This window comes from Ostrea edulis, chromosome 3, assembly GCF_947568905.1.
Source record: "Ostrea edulis chromosome 3, xbOstEdul1.1, whole genome shotgun sequence".
Lineage (NCBI taxonomy): Eukaryota > Metazoa > Mollusca > Bivalvia > Ostreida > Ostreidae > Ostrea > Ostrea edulis.
In genome coordinates, this window is record NC_079166.1 from 10019924 (window position 1) to 10040725 (window position 20802).

The 20802-nt window shown below is 32.9% G+C and overlaps 1 protein-coding gene and 1 long non-coding RNA gene across 7 annotated transcripts; one reads left to right on the forward strand and one right to left on the reverse strand.

The window, feature by feature from the left end:
• Positions 1-3159: 3159 nt before the first annotated feature.
• On the reverse strand, positions 3160-16038 carry LOC125675077 (uncharacterized). Of its 4 annotated transcripts, none has more exons than XM_048912576.2 (8): positions 15908-16038; positions 13952-14043; positions 13772-13832; positions 11726-11930; positions 10701-10829; positions 9755-9806; positions 4700-4830; positions 3160-4606 (listed from the first exon to the last, which is right to left on the reverse strand). In XM_048912576.2, exons 3-8 carry the CDS (start codon positions 13820-13822, stop codon positions 4527-4529), a joined length of 648 nt encoding a protein of 215 aa, XP_048768533.2. In that variant the 5' UTR covers positions 13823-13832; positions 13952-14043; positions 15908-16038; the 3' UTR covers positions 3160-4526. The 4 variants fall into 4 exon arrangements, with proteins under 4 accessions (XP_048768533.2, XP_048768535.2, XP_056015943.1 ...); XM_048912578.2 differs by lacking the exon at positions 13952-14043 and adding an exon at positions 15724-15753 and having other exon boundaries at positions 15908-15938; XM_056159968.1 differs by lacking the exon at positions 15908-16038 and adding an exon at positions 15724-15753.
• A 1229-nt stretch (positions 16039-17267) lies between these two features.
• On the forward strand, positions 17268-20390 carry LOC125675087 (uncharacterized). Of its 3 annotated transcripts, none has more exons than XR_008801722.1 (4): positions 17268-17630; positions 18909-18947; positions 19246-19330; positions 20037-20390. It is a non-coding gene; the product is annotated as an uncharacterized LOC125675087 (long non-coding RNA). The 3 variants fall into 3 exon arrangements; XR_008801723.1 differs by having other exon boundaries at positions 20054-20390; XR_007370344.2 differs by lacking the exon at positions 18909-18947.
• The last annotated feature ends 412 nt before the right edge of the window (positions 20391-20802 follow it).

The window sequence follows — 20802 nt, forward strand, 5'->3', positions numbered from 1 at the left end:
AGCAGATTCAAATTTGTTCAGACCATGACTCCTGAGGATAGGGTGGAGCGACATTAGGGGATCAAAGTTTTACATACTGATATATAGAGAGATATTTCCATTATCACATGGCCTATTTAAAAAAAAAAGATACAAATCGTCCGTAGGAGGGGGTTTAAGTCTAAGTTCAAATGAAGGTTAATGTACCTTCAAATGCGAATGAATAGGGAACCAAACTTGGCACAAAGAATTCTTCGATGAACTTTGTTAATATGAAAGGCCATACCCGTCTACAAGGGCATAAGAGAATTAATGAATGTGTAGTTAGGTTTAATAATTAAATTTGATAATTGATGAAATTTTAGTCGTTAACTTTTAAAAATGAAATTATAGTTCTTAACTTTGAAAAGTTTTTCTCTTAGCCAAGTTGCTTGGATAATGATAGCGTTGCTCAAGCTTGTTTACTGCTAGGAGCAACTGCACAGTTGAGTAATGAAGCTCATGGACCTCTTGTTAAATGTTCTTTTTAACTCCTGGACTTCAGTCAAACTGAATGCATAATAATGAGAGAAGCTTTCGAGGATATCGTGCTAGGACAGGGGTAAAATACTTCAAACAATTATGCAATCTTTGAACTTCTCCTTTACTCGGGGACATGTAGATGATAGACTGCATATAAAGTCATGGATGATTCTGTTAAATATTACGAAATTCTTGGACGATGGATTTGATGGTCGTTCTTTCTGGTTTAAATAGCATTTATTTTACTTAATTAAACGTTTCCTTGATTCGTTGATATCAAACAATAATCAATGATATGAAGAGAAGCTTCTACCAAATTCAGGACCGTTCGGGATAACTCAGTGGTGAAGCAGTCGCTTCGTAACCGGTAGATCGTGAATTCGAGCCCGCTCGTGCCATGGCCGTGTCAAACATAAGACGTAAGCATAGGTAGTGATTGCTCCTTTGCCAAACATTCAGCATTTAGAAGTGAAAATCACGGGCGTTTAGGATATGACCTTAAATACGGAAGTCCCGTGTCGTGATATGCGTTGCCACATAAAATAATCCTCAGAGCTACGGGCGTGAGCGCTAAACATAGATCTGAATTTGTAGTATTTCATCTGCAACTGGCAGTGACGTCTCAATATGAGAAAAGCAATCTGGACGGGACGTAATTAAAACAACCAAATTTAAGTTTTCGTACTAAGACAGGGGTCATAATCTTACAAAACTAAGCAATTACTCATTGACGGCCCGAAAATCAACGATGTGCATAATCGTCATGAAAAAGGGTGACTCTTCCGGGAATTTACAATCCGTGGCCCCTGAATCAGGAGTTCTAGTTTGAAGTTGGACTTAATAGGTTCACATAGGATACATTGGTTTCCTCTTTGAAAATCTTCTTGACTTCTGGACGCCAAGCAATGAAAATGAGTGCACAGTAATGTTGAAGAGAGAAACACCTACGAACACTCTGGAATTCATGATCCCTGAATCCGATGATTTGTGTTATGGGTAGGGGTCAAAACCGTTAAGGTTACGTAATCTTTAAATATATCTCTTACTCGTGGATATCCAATATAGGATACCTTTACCAAAAATATAAAATCCATGATCCCTGGGTGAGGTGTTCTGGTGCTCAGGCGGGGCTTTATCGTAGATATAGTGAAAACACATTATTCTTTGAAGATGTCCATTTCTATTTCTGCATACCTTTAAGAATAGTATATGCATTAATTTTCAATTACAAATATGTGAATACTAAACCCAAGATTAAAAGGAAAAATCACATTAATTAAATAACAATGATTTTAAATTTCCTCCATATCCATAAATTAAATATTAATAATAATACCATATTTGTATAGCACCCTTTTCATACACTATGTACGCTCAAAGGACTGTAAAATACACACACACACACACACACACACACACACATACAAAAACACACACACATTATTTTTGGATATATGAAATTGTTTCATTATTCACTTCTTTCACCTTTCACTATTCCGTCATATGTTCTTCAAAATTTAATTTCTGAGGTAATGTAAATGTATCCATGGAAATAGGTTCGTTTTGTAATTTTCACTGAAGGTGCTTTGCTTCTTTATAATCACTTCACGTTAAAAAATCCCTGGAATATCATATTAGCAACCAGAATACTGAATGATGTATCCTACAAATTTTTATGCTAAGCATATAAAATTGCTAAGAGCTATGAAGATGCATTGCTCAAACAATAACAAAATCCAATCTTCTACACTTGACTGAATTCCCTTACAACACTCGCCCACTTGCATCATCATCCATCCACAAAAAATTAACACAAGGTAATCTAAACTTACCTCATCGAACCTTCATAAGTTTTCAACAAATCCAAAATTGATTTTAATATTGACTGAAAAGTAACGTTTAGTTATATGAAGATAACGAACAGTGATCAATCTCATAACTCCTATAAGCAATACAAAATAGATAGTTGGGCAAACACGGACCCCTGGACATATCAGAGGTGGGATCAGGTGCCTAGGAGGAGTACGCATCCCCTGTCGACCGGTCACAACCGCCATGAGCCTTGTATGTTGATCAGGTATCCGGAGGTATCCGTAGTCAAAATCAGTGAGCCAAGAACGACCTAACAATCGGTATGAAACACGTCAGACAGCGTTTGACCCAATGATAAGTTGTATTGGCGAACTAGATCGTTATAACGACCATAGAAGTTGCGACATGCTGACTTCAATCGAAACTGTTGAAACCCCTGTACCATGAACTTGTTTGTCAGTAGCTTACCTCGTTCTAAAAACTTATACGCAGAACAAGCTATTGCATATCGAATCAGTTGAGAGATATAAACACCATATGCAGGTAAGAATGGAACATCGCCACATAAATATGGGAAGTTGTCGATGAAGTAGCTGAAATCATCCCGTCTGTCATGTAGTTGAGTTGTCAGTTTGCCGTTAATATCTACTTTCAATAAATTATCTAAGTATGAAGCAGAACTGGACGACTCTGTGGTGTCTTTTTTATCCTATTAAATTTAATTGTTGTAGGCTGATCACTGATGATGAGCGAAATATCTAACAGGTCTGTTTGCTTGTTGATAATATTCAAACGAATCTTCGCAAGTTCATGAGAGTGAAAATGACTTACAAAAATAACAGTATAAACTCTTCAATTGTGTTTAATCGAATCGTTGAAATTAAGTTAATCATTCTGATAGTAACTGACAAACATAACAATTTTACATATATTCGATTATATTGAATCGAATCCTCAAAGATAATGATTAGCAAACATAACAATTTTACATATATTCGATTATATTGAATCGAATCCTCAAAGATAATGATTAGCAAACATAACAATTTTACATATATTCGATTATATTGAATCGAATCCTCAAAGATAATGATTAGCAAACATAACAATTTTACATATATTCGATTATATTGAATCGAATCCTCAAAGATAATGATTAGCAAACATAACAATTTTACATATATTCGATTATATTGAATCGAATCCTCAAAGATAATGATTAGCAAACATAACAATTTTACATGTTCGATTATATGAATCGAGTCCTCAAAGATAATGATTGGCAAACAAAACAATTTTACATGTTCGATTATATTAAATCGAATCGTCAGAATTTAACGACATTGATAATGATTGATGAATACAAAAAGTTGGCATGTTCAGTTATACTGAATCAAATCGTCAGAAGTCAACACCAGTGATAATGATTGATGTATATGACAATTTTACATATTCGATTATATTAAATCGAATCGTCAGAAGTCAACACCAGTGATAATGATTGATGTATATGACAATTTTACATATTCGATTATATTGAATCGAATCGTCAGAAGTCAACACCAGTGATAATGATTGATGTATATGACAATTTTACATATTCGATTATATTGAATCGAATCGTCAGAAGTCAACACCAGTGATGATAATTGGTGAATATAACAATTTTGCGTGTTCGATTATATTGAATCGAATCGTCAGAAGTCAACACCAGTGATGATAATTGGTGAATATAACAATTTTGCGTGTTCGATTACATTGAATCGATTCGTCGAAAGTTAACAACAGTGAAATGATTGATAATTATAAAAAAAAAATACATGTTCGATTACATTGAGTCGAATCGTCAAAAAATAACAGTAGTGAACATAGCTGAAAAAATATAACTGCTTGGAATGTTCAATCATTGAATGTGATGATTAGCTGAATTGTTCAACTAAAACACACCAAATCGTCGCTATTTACTCTGTATGTACGTTGTATATGAATAATCGTTACGAAAACAAATCACATGTACAGTGGTTATTAGTGAAAAAGAATAGTTCTGATGTGTCTACTTGCATTCAATCAAATCGTTGTATCGTATAGTCAATTTTGCATTTTATCCTTAAAATCATTGTATCAATGAATTAACAGTATTAATATCGATATTGCAATGTATTTAGTTGAAAAATAGTGGTGGTACGGTGCTTCCAAGGGATTTCAATTCATCTTTATACAATAGTATTATCTGTTAGATTTTCTTCTTCCTTCGTATCTTCGTGATTGGATGTACATACTTCTTTTGACCAACCTGAAATACATAATTTACAAGGATGACAATAATATTTCTTGGTTGTTTATTTCATTTAGTATAGTAGACCATGTGTATATAAACATGACTTACTGTGATTTTTGTACTTCTTGACAAGACGCAAGGCGATAGGACTTATGCATAAAATTCCAATAATGAAAGGTACCGCAACAATAATCGGCAGGGGTACGTGCAGCTCGTCGTCACTGTCGTTTTCATGGTCCCTGCATTAACCATATAAAGATTGTTTCAAAAATTGGTTGTTGTTTTTTTTAAAAGCATGGGTAAATAACTCTTGGTAAAATTTATCGAAATCTAACGAGAAATGACAGAAATATTAGATTATTTTTCATCATATCTAAGTGATCTGCATGCGAGATACCCCAACTAGAGATACATCAATATCAGAACTGGAACCATTATAGAGTATTAGATTGATATGGAATATGCTATGAGGTTAATTGATTCCGACATGTAAAAGGATACTTAACAAAATACATTTGACCTTATACCATATTTTATCTTATTGGTACTGTGTACCGATATAAGAACATTTCGATATCAGTGACATTGAAACATCCTACCCTTAATAAGAAAATAAGAAACATATGTAGGAAAAAGGTGTTCTCAAATCATTATTATAGGATGTCCTTTAATCCTATGGATTTTTATATCTAAAGCGAATCTACTTTGGAGGGCTAAAATTGTATATAATTTGCAACGGTCATCGTTCTTTACTTTAGTGTTTATTAAGAGTATAACAATATAGGCACACTATACCTTGTGTATATACCAGTAGTGTTTATTAAGAGTATAACTATATAGGCACACTATACCTTGTGTATATACCAGTAGTGTTTATTAAGAGTATAACTATATAGGCACACTATACCTTGTGTATATACCAGTAGTGTTTATTAAGAGTATAACAATATAGGCACACTATACCTTGTGTATATACCAGTAGTGTTTATTAAGAGTATAACTATATAGGCACACTATACCTTGTGTATATACCAGTAGTGTTTATTAAGAGTATAACTATATAGGCACACTATACCTTGTGTATATACCAGTAGTGTTTATTAAGAGTATAACAATATAGGCACACTATACCTTGTGTATATACCAGTTGTGTTTATTAAGAGTATAACAATATAGGCACACTATACCTTGTGTATATACCAGTAGTGTTTATTAAGAGTATAACTATATAGGCACACTATACCTTGTGTATATACCAGTAGTGTTTATTAAGAGTATAACTATATAGGCACACTATACCTTGTGTATATACCAGTAGTGTTTATTAAGAGTATAACAATATAGGCACACTATACCTTGTGTATATACCAGTAGTGTTTATTAAGAGTATAACAATATAGGCACACTATACCTTGTGTATATACCAGTAGTGTTTATTAAGAGTATAACTATATAGGCACACTATACCTTGTGTATATACCAGTAGTGTTTATTAAGAGTATAACTATATAGGCACACTATACCTTGTGTATATACCAGTAGTGTTTATTAAGAGTATAACAATATAGGCACACTATACCTTGTGTATATACCAGTAGTGTTTATTAAGAGTATAACAATATAGGCACACTATACCTTGTGTATATACCAGTAGTGTTTATTAAGAGTATAACTATATAGGCACACTATACCTTGTGTATATACCAGTAGTGTTTATTAAGAGTATAACAATATAGGCACACTATACCTTGTGTATATACCAGTAGTGTTTATTAAGAGTATAACAATATAGGCACACTATACCTTGTGTATATACCAGTAGTGTTTATTAAGAGTATAACAATATAGGCACACTATACCTTGTGTATATACCAGTAGTGTTTATTAAGAGTATAACTATATAGGCACACTATACCTTGTGTATATACCAGTAGTGTTTATTAAGAGTATAACAATATAGGCACACTATACCTTGTGTATATACCAGTAGTGTTTATTAAGAGTATAACAATATAGGCACACTATACCTTGTGTATATACCAGTAGTGTTTATTAAGAGTATAACAATATAGGCACACTATACCTTGTGTATATACCAGTAGTGTTTATTAAGAGTATAACAATATAGGCACACTATACCTTGTGTATATACCAGTAGTGTTTATTAAGAGTATAACTATATAGGCACACTATACCTTGTGTATATACCAGTAGTGTTTATTAAGAGTATAACAATATAGGCACACTATACCTTGTGTATATACCAGTAGTGTTTATTAAGAGTATAACTATATAGGCACACTATACCTTGTGTATATACCAGTAGTGTTTATTAAGAGTATAACTATATAGGCACACTATACCTTGTGTATATACCAGTAGTGTTTATTAAGAGTATAACAATATAGGCACACTATACCTTGTGTATATACCAGTAGTGTTTATTAAGAGTATAACTATATAGGCACACTATACCTTGTGTATATACCAGTAGTGTTTATTAAGAGTATAACTATATAGGCACACTATACCTTGTGTATATACCAGTAGTGTTTATTAAGAGTATAACTATATAGGCACACTATACCTTGTGTATATACCAGTAGTGTTTATTAAGAGTATAACTATATAGGCACACTATACCTTGTGTATATACCAGTAGTGTTTATTAAGAGTATAACTATATAGGCACACTATACCTTGTGTATATACCAGTAGTGTTTATTAAGAGTATAACTATATAGGCACACTATACCTTGTGTATATACCAGTAGTGTTTATTAAGAGTATAACTATATAGGCACACTATACCTTGTGTATATACCAGTAGTGTTTATTAAGAGTATAACTATATAGGCACACTATACCTTGTGTATATACCAGTAGTGTTTATTAAGAGTATAACTATATAGGCACACTATACCTTGTGTATATACCAGTAGTGTTTATTAAGAGTATAACTATATAGGCACACTATACCTTGTGTATATACCAGTAGTGTTTATTAAGAGTATAACAATATAGGCACACTATACCTTGTGTATATACCAGTAGTGTTTATTAAGAGTATAACTATATAGGCACACTATACCTTGTGTATATACCAGTAGTGTTTATTAAGAGTATAACTATATAGGCACACTATACCTTGTGTATATACCAGTAGTGTTTATTAAGAGTATAACAATATAGGCACACTATACCTTGTGTATATACCAGTAGTGTTTATTAAGAGTATAACTATATAGGCACACTATACCTTGTGTATATACCAGTAGTGTTTATTAAGAGTATAACTATATAGGCACACTATACCTTGTGTATATACCAGTAGTGTTTATTAAGAGTATAACTATATAGGCACACTATACCTTGTGTATATACCAGTAGTGTTTATTAAGAGTATAACAATATAGGCACACTATACCTTGTGTATATACCAGTAGTGTTTATTAAGAGTATAACTATATAGGCACACTATACCTTGTGTATATACCAGTAGTGTTTATTAAGAGTATAACTATATAGGCACACTATACCTTGTGTATATACCAGTAGTGTTTATTAAGAGTATAACTATATAGGCACACTATACCTTGTGTATATACCAGTAGTGTTTATTAAGAGTATAACTATATAGGCACACTATACCTTGTGTATATACCAGTAGTGTTTATTAAGAGTATAACTATATAGGCACACTATACCTTGTGTATATACCAGTAGTGTTTATTAAGAGTATAACTATATAGGCACACTATACCTTGTGTATATACCAGTTGTGTTTATTAAGAGTATAACTATATAGGCACACTATACCTTGTGTATATACCAGTAGTGTTTATTAAGAGTATAACTATATAGGCACACTATACCTTGTGTATATACCAGTAGTGTTTATTAAGAGTATAACTATATAGGCACACTATACCTTGTGTATATACCAGTAGTGTTTATTAAGAGTATAACTATATAGGCACACTATACCTTGTGTATATACCAGTAGTGTTTATTAAGAGTATAACTATATAGGCACACTATACCTTGTGTATATACCAGTAGTGTTTATTAAGAGTATAACTATATAGGCACACTATACCTTGTGTATATACCAGTAGTGTTTATTAAGAGTATAACAATATAGGCACACTATACCTTGTGTATATACCAGTAGTGTTTATTAAGAGTATAACAATATAGGCACACTATACCTTGTGTATATACCAGTAGTGTTTATTAAGAGTATAACTATATAGGCACACTATACCTTGTGTATATACCAGTAGTGTTTATTAAGAGTATAACTATATAGGCACACTATACATTGTGTATATACCAGTAGTGTTTATTAAGAGTATAACTATATAGGCACACTATACCTTGTGTATATACCAGTAGTGTTTATTAAGAGTATAACTATATAGGCACACTATACCTTGTGTATATACCAGTAGTGTTTATTAAGAGTATAACTATATAGGCACGCTATACCTTGTGTATATACCAGTAGTGTTTATTAAGAGTATAACTATATAGGCACACTATACCTTGTGTATATACCAGTAGTGTTTATTAAGAGTATAACAATATAGGCACACTATACCTTGTGTATATACCAGTAGTGTTTATTAAGAGTATAACTATATAGGCACACTATACCTTGTGTATATACCAGTAGTGTTTATTAAGAGTATAACTATATAGGCACGCTATACCTTGTGTATATACCAGTAGTGTTTATTAAGAGTATAACTATATAGGCACACTATACCTTGTGTATATACCAGTAGTGTTTATTAAGAGTATAACTATATAGGCACACTATACCTTGTGTATATACCAGTAGTGTTTATTAAGAGTATAACTATATAGGCACACTATACATTGTGTATATACCAGTAGTGTTTATTAAGAGTATAACTATATAGGCACACTATACCTTGTGTATATACCAGTAGTGTTTATTAAGAGTATAACTATATAGGCACGCTATACCTTGTGTATATACCAGTAGTGTTTATTAAGAGTATAACTATATAGGCACGCTATACCTTGTGTATATACCAGTAGTGTTTATTAAGAGTATAACTATATAGGCACACTATACCTTGTGTATATACCAGTAGTGTTTATTAAGAGTATAACTATATAGGCACGCTATACCTTGTGTATATACCAGTTGAAGTCATCCGGAGTACAGGGAAACAACTTTGATCTAAAACGGATTGTGGTTAGCGTGTTAGTGATGATAAAACATTTAGGTTGTCCTCCCCGATACAAGTTTATCAAAATAAACCTGAATCAGACGAAGGAATTAAGATTAGTAAAAAGGAATTTCTTTTCATATCTATTTTTTTCAGACCATGACGCTAGCTTACTGTCTAACGTATAGTATTCATAAATATTTCTTAATGTCATCAACATAATTTATAAATATATTTAGGTCATACACACACTTAAACTGCAGCTAAATTTATTAAACAATGAATAAGCTAACAAAACAATGAACAAAATTGTGTTTAATGAATATAATCACGATTAGTTCGTATGATCTTCATTATATTTCCTCTGCATCGTTTTCATTATTATGTACTATTTTTATTATTACCATTATATCTGCATGCTGTTTTCTTTTCTAGTTCTCTTTAACTGTTTTTATCATGCATCTTTTAGGTGGATTCCATTTAAATTGTTAATGGGATTTATACATTGCTTCGTAATCATTTAAAAATGAATCAGAAATCAAATATCAAGTTGGTTATAAATGCGAGCTCAGAATTCATCATTATGATACAACTTTTGTAGAAATGCTATGATAACAATCTGAATGATTATTATTTGAAGCAATGTACTATCAGAAGCGTAATCGTAATTTTTTGTTATACATGTACGTTATATAAAAGGAATTAAATTATCCATGCAATATTTCTATGTTTTCAGAGAGAACAAGCACAGAATGTGGTAGACCAAAATGTATTTTGCAAAAGAAATGAAAGAAATGCGTTTGTAGAATTCTCAATGTACATACATGTTTATTGTATATTTTCTCATCGGCATGCATTTCATGAATGCAATGCGATTTGCTTTAAAAAAAAAATATACGACTTACATTTTTGGAATTCCGTCGATAAGTACGCATGTGGACATGGTATTTCATTAATAGCACAGTTAGCTTGTATATTATGTCTGTTTGCTTGAACTCTTCTACCAAGAGTGTTATATTCTGGACACACTTGCCCTGCAAGATTCATAGATGTGTATTAAATATATTTACTGGCTTACATTCCTGAAAAATATGTAAAGTACAAACACCTTATTGAAGTATGATATGTGTTTAATGTAAAGCAAAGGTCGCAAATTCTATGTTATTTACAATGATATAATTGTCAAATCAAATCGGTCGTTAGAATGAATGCTGTCTCACTTATGTCATACCATTTGTTAGAGCGTTCTTTAGATACTGATTTTGACTACTGATGACTCCGTTTACCTGAAGAGAATATAAAGCCCATGGGTAGGGCTCATGGCGGATATGACCGGTCAACAGGGGCACATATAGACACCTGATCCCACTTCTGATGTGTCAAGGGGACCGTATTTATTTTACTTTCAATGTTTTATTCTACATGAGATTGTTTAAAATTCGTTACCTTTACTTGTGTTTTCATTTTCTCCAAACGAAAGATAAAGTACAGTGATTAATCTTATAACTCCTATAAACAATGCAAAATGGAGAGTTGGGCAAACACGGACCTCTGGACACACCAGAGATGGGATCAGGTGCCTAGGAGGAGTAAGCATCTCCTGTGGACCGGTCAAACTCGCCTTGAGCACTATATCTTGATCAGGTAAACGGAGTTATTCGCAGTCAAATCAGTGTGCCAAAAACGGCATAACAATCGGTATGACTCACGTCAGGTAGCATTTGATCAAATGATAAATTGTATTGGTAAACGGTATAACGACCATAGAATTTGCGACATGCTGACTTTAAACGATATTGTTGAAACCCCTGTATCATCAACTTGTTTGTCAATAGCCTTCCTCGATTTAAAAACTGACCATACGCAGAACAAGCAGAACAAATATGCTGTTGATATGAAGGATTATAAAGACAAAGTATGTGTAAATTACCAATGATTACGCCCTCCTCGGCACAAACTTCAATATATCTTTCCATCTGTGTATCTGGGAGACAATGATATTTCAGAGAATGACATTCACTGTCACATTTAAATTTCGCTGTGGCAATCTCCATGGCATCCTTTGATTGTGGGCAGCTTTCCACATAACTAACGTTGGTTGAAGAACAGTTGGTATGTCCTTCTTTAAAGAGGCACTGTAATGAACAATTGGTTAGAAAGCAGAAAATATGGAGATTAGAACAATCTGTCCTTCTATAATGTACATTAAATGTACGTTGTACTAGCATCGACATAAGCCAACTTCCAAAATATTGTGTTCATATCTAGAGCAAAATGCGCTCGAATTTCATAGGACTGTAAACAAACACCAACAGTTCAAAAACATTTAACAATTTCACATAGGTTATTGATAAATCAATATTGGATACCTGCCCAGCCGTAAAAAAGCACTGAACACTTTTGCTGTAAAGACTGTTTTACCGAAACCACCAACTTTGACGCCGTGCTTGTAGTTGAATCATGTAACATGTACACATATAATGGGCTTGTACCTTGTATTGAAAATGAAGAGCTCTTAAAATTTGCTTTCTTGCTATATTTCACACGTATAAGATGTTTTTCACCAGTATATCTCAATGAAAGGTAAAGATAACGAACAGTGATCAATCTCGTAACTCCAATAATTTCGTATTACTAAGAGCATTGACGCCCCAAAGACGAACATGGGTGTTGACAGTATGCAAGTTCCAAATATGTCATTAAAAAGAATATTTCTGGCTTTTTTATACCTAAGACATGTAACACAAAAAAAGTAATGATATCCATCTATAATTTTCCCATAACAGTAAGGACTATTAATGATATTACAACGGAATCAATCTTTGTTTAATATACAATTGTGCCAATGACTTGTATGAAGAATATTTAAACGACAATTACCAAGTGCGAAGTTAAGAAGGGATGAAGTTTCTTCTTTTTAAAAATATATTCATTAAGTGCTCGGTTCAGGGTCATGACTACGTGTTTACTGAATGACACAATAGGTTAAACACATTATCCTTGAATATATTTTTGAAAGTCAGAAATTAAAGAAATGTATTTTTACCCCCAACAGTTTAATGACAGAAAAGAAATACTTCATACCTTGTGAGCTTCAGACTGTTTTTTTTTAAATTATTTTTATACGGTATATGATGTTGATCACGGTTCTTATCTTTATGTGTTCATAACATTGAAGTACAATGATTACATAACCCACATGGAGTGAAAAAATTGCCTTGAGAAATAAAGATTAAAGATTTTAATGTCAGGTTTCTCTGTACCAGAAATTGATCAAGTCTAAAATGCAAATGCTGTCAAAGTACACAATTCTTATAATCCATTAAGGATTGTCTGTTGTATTCTTTTCTTACGAAGCTATCGCACAAGTCTAAAGCTCAATGTTTTATTCTCCTAAACTATAATATCATTAGGATGAAAAATACAACCCAACTTGAAAAGTGTATTTGTCGAGTTTCATGTTTTCTATGCTCTACTTCGTGTCACTGAGACGTGAAATACTACAGAAGTGTCATCTCTAGCATGCAGAATGACGTTTGATGTCACGTTAGCCAAACATGAGTAATATTTTAATCCTTCATCATGGACTGTATAAGTTGTATTCGCCTCAGTTTTAAAACATGTGGTTCATGGAGCTACATTACTTGGACCCATATACTATATTTGCGGTGAAAGGATTAAAATGAATGGATTCACATTTTGCCTTCAGTTAAAGGAAAGATTTGCAATTAAGACGCATAACAGATGATAGACAATATGGGGTAGATAAAGGTCACCAATATGACTCTGGTGACCCCATATGTCTAAATTGTCAAGAAGTTAAATACTTATAACAGTGGGGGTAAACCACGGTACTTTTTCTATACTAAACATTCTGATGCTACTCACAACGATAAACTACATATCTATTTATTGATTTACTGCATAAAATATTCTATACCCAATCCAGAAACATAAATATGAAAGAAAAACTCACTATGGATAGAAGTAATTGAAATAACATTTTCAGTTTTCTCGGATGCTTCATATTTTACTTCCTACAATGAAACGACATAGTATTACAGAGATATATATTATGTGCATGCACTTATATTTATGCTGTTAAGAAATAACAAACAATTATCAACATTTTATGTGAATAATATGATTTAACTACCTGGGAAGCACAATATTAACGATTCCCCAAAGGAGGGATATGCAGTGTTGGATATAATGGTTCAGTAAAAGCACGGGTACCCTTTACAGAATCTATGAGAAAAATAAGATACGTTAAGAATTTTAAAAATAATTTTTTAAAAGTACTTGTAACTAGTTATACAGTTCACTATTGAAATATCACAAAGTCTCATTAACGAGACACCTACTTGTATTTTTACTCGTAAATGAAATGCAGCATCTGCAGCTAAAGGCACAATCATACGTTTCATAGTTTTGATTAAATGTACTTGCTAAATGGATGTCGAGGCCTCTGCTGGTGGACTGTTAGTCCCCGAGGGTCTCTACAGCCCAGTAGCTAAGTATTTCGTTACTAGCTTGAAAATACGGATGTATATTTAATTGCTGTGATAAAATTTAGAAATTCATTTCAAAATTAAGGATTATCTCCCTCACGCATATCTCTTATCCTTAGAAGAATTTGACTCCAACGTTTTGGCACACTGTTTTCCCTATAATAGCTCTAGCAATTTTATTGTTATTTCGGATTTCAAACATTTCGGTTGAGCATTACTAAAGAGACATTATTTGTCGAAATGCTCATCAGGTGCATCAAAATTGGTACCGAATAAGTTTTACATGTCTACGAAACATAATTTGGGGTTATATTGTTCATACACCACTACTTATTTCTTCGGACTTCGATCTTCAAAAGTGATGTCTTTTTAATATAAACAACAAAATATGTTGAATTTAACTCAAATAAAACTGCAAAGTATATGTTCATAATTACATGATCGAGCGTATGTGTCCATGTATTTCTTAATGAACCAGGTAACAAATGCACTTTTGCTATATAATTGGTGTGTCCGTGATATGTGTATGATAATACTGATGAATATTGGCAGAGTTGGGTTGAAACATTCGTGAATCTGGAAGCGAATTGTCACAAACCGCACACACATAACTCCTCAAACTGAAGCATTGTTAAAAGGGTACCCTTGCACCTGTGTGATCAGAGGATACCATATCGCAACATATATTTCGCATAGAATAATTGATTTGAAAATATCAGTTAATTTAGATCAATTTTAGAATATGGGTATAAAAAGCAAATACGAGAAAATATTACAACATGACAAATACTTTCTCAAAGCAAGACCTTTCCTAAAGCAAACGTTTTGACCCCTGTATCCATGGTATAAACAATTCGTTTCAACATATAAGAAAAATCACAAGGAAGTTTGAAAAGAAAGTAATATAAATATATTGTATACATGTCAAAAGGCGGAGTCATAATTTCTAGCACTTCACCTAAAGCTGATGACGTCTCTACATCAGTTTCAGATGAAAACATTAATATTGTATACAAAACTATGTTATTGACTGGGTCCTCGGACAACTTTTGTTTTGTTTGACCCTCATTCGGACATGTCTGTCTGTTACCTCAGCCTACGGCTTCGGGAAATAAATCCTTTTTGGGGTCAAACAAAACAGCTGTTGTCCTCGAGCCCAGTCAATAGTTGTATACTTATAACTCGAATGGAAGATCGCGGTACTCATTGTAAGTGATCAACATTCATAAAAGACAGACTAGTTAGTCAAATATCGATTTCAATACAAATTGTTAACAAAACAATTGTCAATTTCTACTTGATATTTTTGAAGTACAAGCAGCATATCGATAAAGATTATGATTATAGAAATGTACTGATATAGTGCTATAAAGCATTAAATTCATTTCCAGACTCAAATATGGAAAAAAAAACTTACGTTCACTATTGCATTATTCTTGGAGATTTCCTACATAGCACACATGTACAGGAATTCATACAGGTAATCAATAATTCATTTGCCATTTGAATGGATTCATTAAAGTAATTAAAGAAGTAATTGGTAGATTACTCTAGATGCGTATGGTAATCTAACAAGTGTACATACATATAACATGTCTTACCTTTAGTTAAACTTCTTGTTCTTATGTATACGTCGGAGATCACTAGAGTATATTCCATACACTGTACACATAAACAGTCAGGATTTTAAAAATACATTTAAATTTCAACCGGTTGGACCTCCTCAGGTAAGTTAAATGTTTCCTCAATTCATTCATTTTGTTTGTTAAAAACCACAATCGAAGTGGTAAGACCACAAATCTATATATCTTTGACAGGTTTTAAAGGTTCTTAACATTAATCGATGACATAATATACTACTCAAAATTTGATAAGGATCACCAGGTTATATGCGTGTAATTTACCACTAACATAACAAAAGACATAAATTTGACCCACGTAGTTGTGTTAAATAGGGCCATAGAAATATGTCAGGAAAACAAGCACTAAACAGATCAATTTGTGACAAATTCTGTAAACACAACCCTTTTATACAAAAACAATATGTATATATCATTAGGTGCATATTGACCTCTTATACATTTTTCACCAGACCGACAGTCTCTACATCAACTATGTATCACGTGATCAAAAAACAAGATAAAACGTATCGTGTATGTATAAATCATTGAATTGGCACGATATCCAGATATCAATGCAAGTTGAAGTTAATATAACTTCAAAGCATATTAATTTCTTAATTTGAAAAGTGCTGAGAGCAAGTTAATTGTGAATTGTAACAGGTCTAATGTTTGCATTGAATATGCAAGATGCGGCGATTTTTCACATACGAAGTTGAATCTAGCCTGAAAAACATATCTTCTGTTGAAGCCAGAACTTGCTCTCCTAACTTTCCTTTGGCACTGAAGTTCACATGTCACATTAATCAAACATCTTTCACTTAAAAACCTCGGGGTGTCGTGTCAATGATGAAATTTCTATGTACGAAAACCCTGTTTATGCAAATGATTCCATTGTGAAAGTAACTATACGTGTAGATTAGGGGCGATATCAAGATCACAATATGATATGGATATTACTTTAGCATGTATGCTATATAAAGAAGAAATTAAACTTTTTCAATATCAAAGAGAATTAATGTAACCCATTTGACAGAAACTTTTACGCGATTACAGTTTACCGTTTGACAGCGGTGATAAATAACGAAACAATACTTTGACATTTCCAATCACAAAAGGACTGTACATATGTACGTCATGACCTTCGTCATGACGTATTTTTCATTGTGACGTCGTGCAATATGCTAGTGCGGTAAGGTATATTTATGTATAGCACTGGTATTAAAACTTTTATGGGGAAAGCCTTAAGGTAGAGACCGATAGCAACCACGTGATCAGTAAAAATCGTGTATTTTCACGTGAAATTATTTTTCGGAATTCCGTACATCGCCATAGAGTAGTTGAAAAACAAAAAGGGGCTCCGAAAGTACATGTTGTTGCTGTGACTGAATCGATGATTGAGAGGGTCGTCTCGACGAAAGATAGAGAAATTTGGCCATAGTTTAGATTAGGAATACGTCAATGTAATAATAATGGACTAAATGTTTCGTCCGTGCAGAATGGCACTTTTTACCTCACGAAATTCACCACCATGCATAGCTGCGCTACGTAAACAAAGTTGTTGATGTAGCGTGATCGTGATGTCCGAGTGCTGCGAGTTTCAATACTGTTTATGTAGTCATTGAGAGTTTAAACAAAGTTTCTTCTGAGAAGAGGAATTCGATGGATGCATTCAACGTGGACAACGAAATCATAACTTCGTTTGGTAAGTGAAAAAAATGGCAAATTGATTTTGTATTCAACCCACTTTTCCTCTGCTATTTCACAACGCGATTTTATAATAACATCTATAAACGCACAACTTGGAGCTGTTTCATTTTTTGTGCATTTATGTATTCCATATGTGCCCAAAATATAACTCCTACATGTGCATGTAATTGTAAATGGATGTCATGTATATGCCAGATTTGAAAAATAAATAGGGCTCTCACAAGTTTGAGAGGTGGTGGGGGTGGGGGGGATGTTGCACTAAAATTCTATTTGGTATAAATGATAGTACTTACAGTATTTTGAAATTTCATTGACCTAAGAGATATTTCAAATCTGGGGTTTCATGTTTCATACAAGCATGTAGGTCTACAAAACTTTATTTAAAATATTTGTTGCACTAAAATTCTATTTGGTATAAATGATAGTACTTGCAGTATCTTGAAATTTCATTGACCTAAGAGATATTTCAAATCTGGGATTCCATGTTTCATACAAGCATGTAGGTCTACAAAACTTTATTTCAAATATTTGTAAAATCACAAGCCCCCCTCATAGGCAAATAAATGTATTGTATGAAAATAAGTTATGTGTGTCCTTCTCTTGAACCACACTCCGTAAAGGAGACAGGTCTGATAATTCTAGAGTTGACTTGTTTTGATATTAATAAAATGAACTGGCAGTTTATGAAAACATATCTGTCATCTCATATTGTAATATGATATTTATGATGTTTATTCACCTCATTAGGGACCCGGGGGGGGGGGGGTGTTGCACTAAAATTCTATTTGGTATAAATGATAGTACTTACAGTATCTTGAAATTTCATTGACCTAAGAGATATTTCAAATCTGGGGTTTCATGTTCCATACAAGCATGTAGGTCTACAAAACTTTATCTAAAATATTTGTTGCACTAAAATTCTATCTGGTATAAATGATAGTACTTGCAGTATCTTGAAATTTCATTGACCTAAGTGATATTTCAAATCTGGGGTTTCATGTTTCATACAAGCATGTAGGTCTACAAAACTTTATTTCAAATATTTGTAAAATCACAACCCCCCCCCCCCCCCCCTCATAGGCAAATAAATGTATTGTATGAAAATAAGATATGTGTGTCCTTCTCTTGACCCACACTCCGTAAAGGAGACAGGTCTGATAATTCTAGAGTTGACTTGTTTTGATATTATTAGAATGAACTGGCAGTTTATGAAAACATATCCGTCATCTCATATTGTAATATGATATTTATGATGTTTATTCACCTCATTAAGGACCCGGGGATGGGAGGATATGTACAGTTTAAATAGAAGGTAACTATAACAATATGAAATAAATAACAATCATGGAGATGTACTACTACTGCACGAGTTCACATTGCTGCACTGCACACATTTAACATACATGTAGTGTTACATATGTAATACTGATTTCAGACAAGATTTTAAAAATTAACATAATAAAATACATGTTATGTGTGTAATTTTTAATATATCAGCATTTTAAAGTTCACTGAACATGCATTGAGACACACAATTTTAAAACTGACATTGTCTGACACAGTATAATTAATGACTGTGCAAATATTAATTATGATGATTTTTTTCTAAGCATCATCCTAAGGACCCGTGCAAGTTGAAATGGGCTTCCAGCCAACAACTTCAACAGCAATTTGCCATGAAAATCAGCAAGAAAGGTACAATATTTTCTATCTTAGTAAGATAGAATTTTTCATTTTGACACCAGACATCTTAGTGTGGCAGGGTGATCTTTATATCTAATTGAATTTTCTACATTTTTCAATACTAAGCTCTGCTATATTAATTGAATGAAATCTATTCACAACATTCTATTGACCAGGTTGTTTGTAGGAATTCACTCACTCTAGCTAAAACCAGTTTAATAACTTTTTCTTCTATAAATAAGTTTCGCGGGCTTTTTTATCAGTGCGGGAAATTTGTTTTCGAGGGAGTAGACCTATACATGTAGCTGCCCGTTGTGCCACACCTTAAGGTATATATTTGAAATGTTTATTATTAACTGATTGATAATTATGTACGTTGAACTATTTTTTTATCAGTATATTTCTCTACTATGAAATGACCGTTTTTTTGATCAAGGACTATAAATTTTGTTACTTTTTGAAGTAAAGTAATAAAGTCGATCATATACATTTCATTGGAATATTTTGACTTCTTTAAAGGGAAATACGAATATGAATTTATGTAATTGTATATTTTGTTGCATATGTAATGTGGTGTGTGATTTGTTAATTTCAGATCTGCCATTGCCTTTAGTTGTTAATAAATTTAATAAAACCTACGTCACTTGGTTATATTAGTATATTAGATATTCATCTTTTTTTCAATATTTGAATATACAGAATATATTTTTTATAACAGGTACTTCATTTACATAGATGATGTCATATCCCCTGGACCCCACAACTTTACAGGTTACAGAGAAAATTCAAGAACTTCTGCAAAATGTGGGACTTGGATAGAATCAATAATGTATTTGTGAGCCCAGAGCAATGGATATATTGTGCAACATACTAAAGTGTGAATTTAATGGAAAACAAGTACATGTACTCATGTATTACATGTCTTTTTTAAAGACAATAATATTGTATAAATATAGAGGAAGTGTCATTGTTGATTATTCTAAGTTTTTGATATATCAAAATCAGTAAACATTTCTAAATGAAAATAAAATACCAATTTTATAACTTTAATCAATGTGTTTGAATTTCTCATTTTCTACACACACCCCAACCCCCTTACACACACACAGTGCATATATACTGTGAATGCAATATGCATGCATTCTAAGCTATCCAAGCCAGTTTTTGTTTCAGTGTGAGACTACAAGTAGGACTCATAAACTTATGAAGAGACATATATATTTGTGAGAGCAAGATAGCTGATATGAGCCTTGAGATCAATGGGTCGAGCCGCAGTGATGGTCTAGAGGTTAGAGCGTTCGCCCCGCATGCGGAAGACCAGGGTTCAAATCCCGGCCGCGACAGATCTGAGTTGTTGAAACAGGTAGTGACAGAACTTCCATTGCCAAACGCTCAGCATCAGGTGTGAATGTCACTGGTCTTCGGAGATGACCTTCAAAACGGATGCCCAGTGTCACAGTAGATGTGGCACGTTAAAGAACCCT

Coding starts and splice junctions, on each gene's coding strand:
- LOC125675077 (XM_048912576.2), bottom strand. CDS start 13,822: ATGAAGCATCCGAGAAAACTGAAAATGTTATTTCAATTACTTCTATCC. Junction 9,807..10,700: donor ATCGACGGAATTCCAAAAAT/GTAAGTCGTATA, acceptor AATCCGTTTTAG/ATCAAAGTTGTTTCCCTGTA. Junction 4,831..9,754: donor TCAACTGGTATATACACAAG/GTATAGCGTGCC, acceptor TGGTTAATGCAG/GGACCATGAAAACGACAGTG.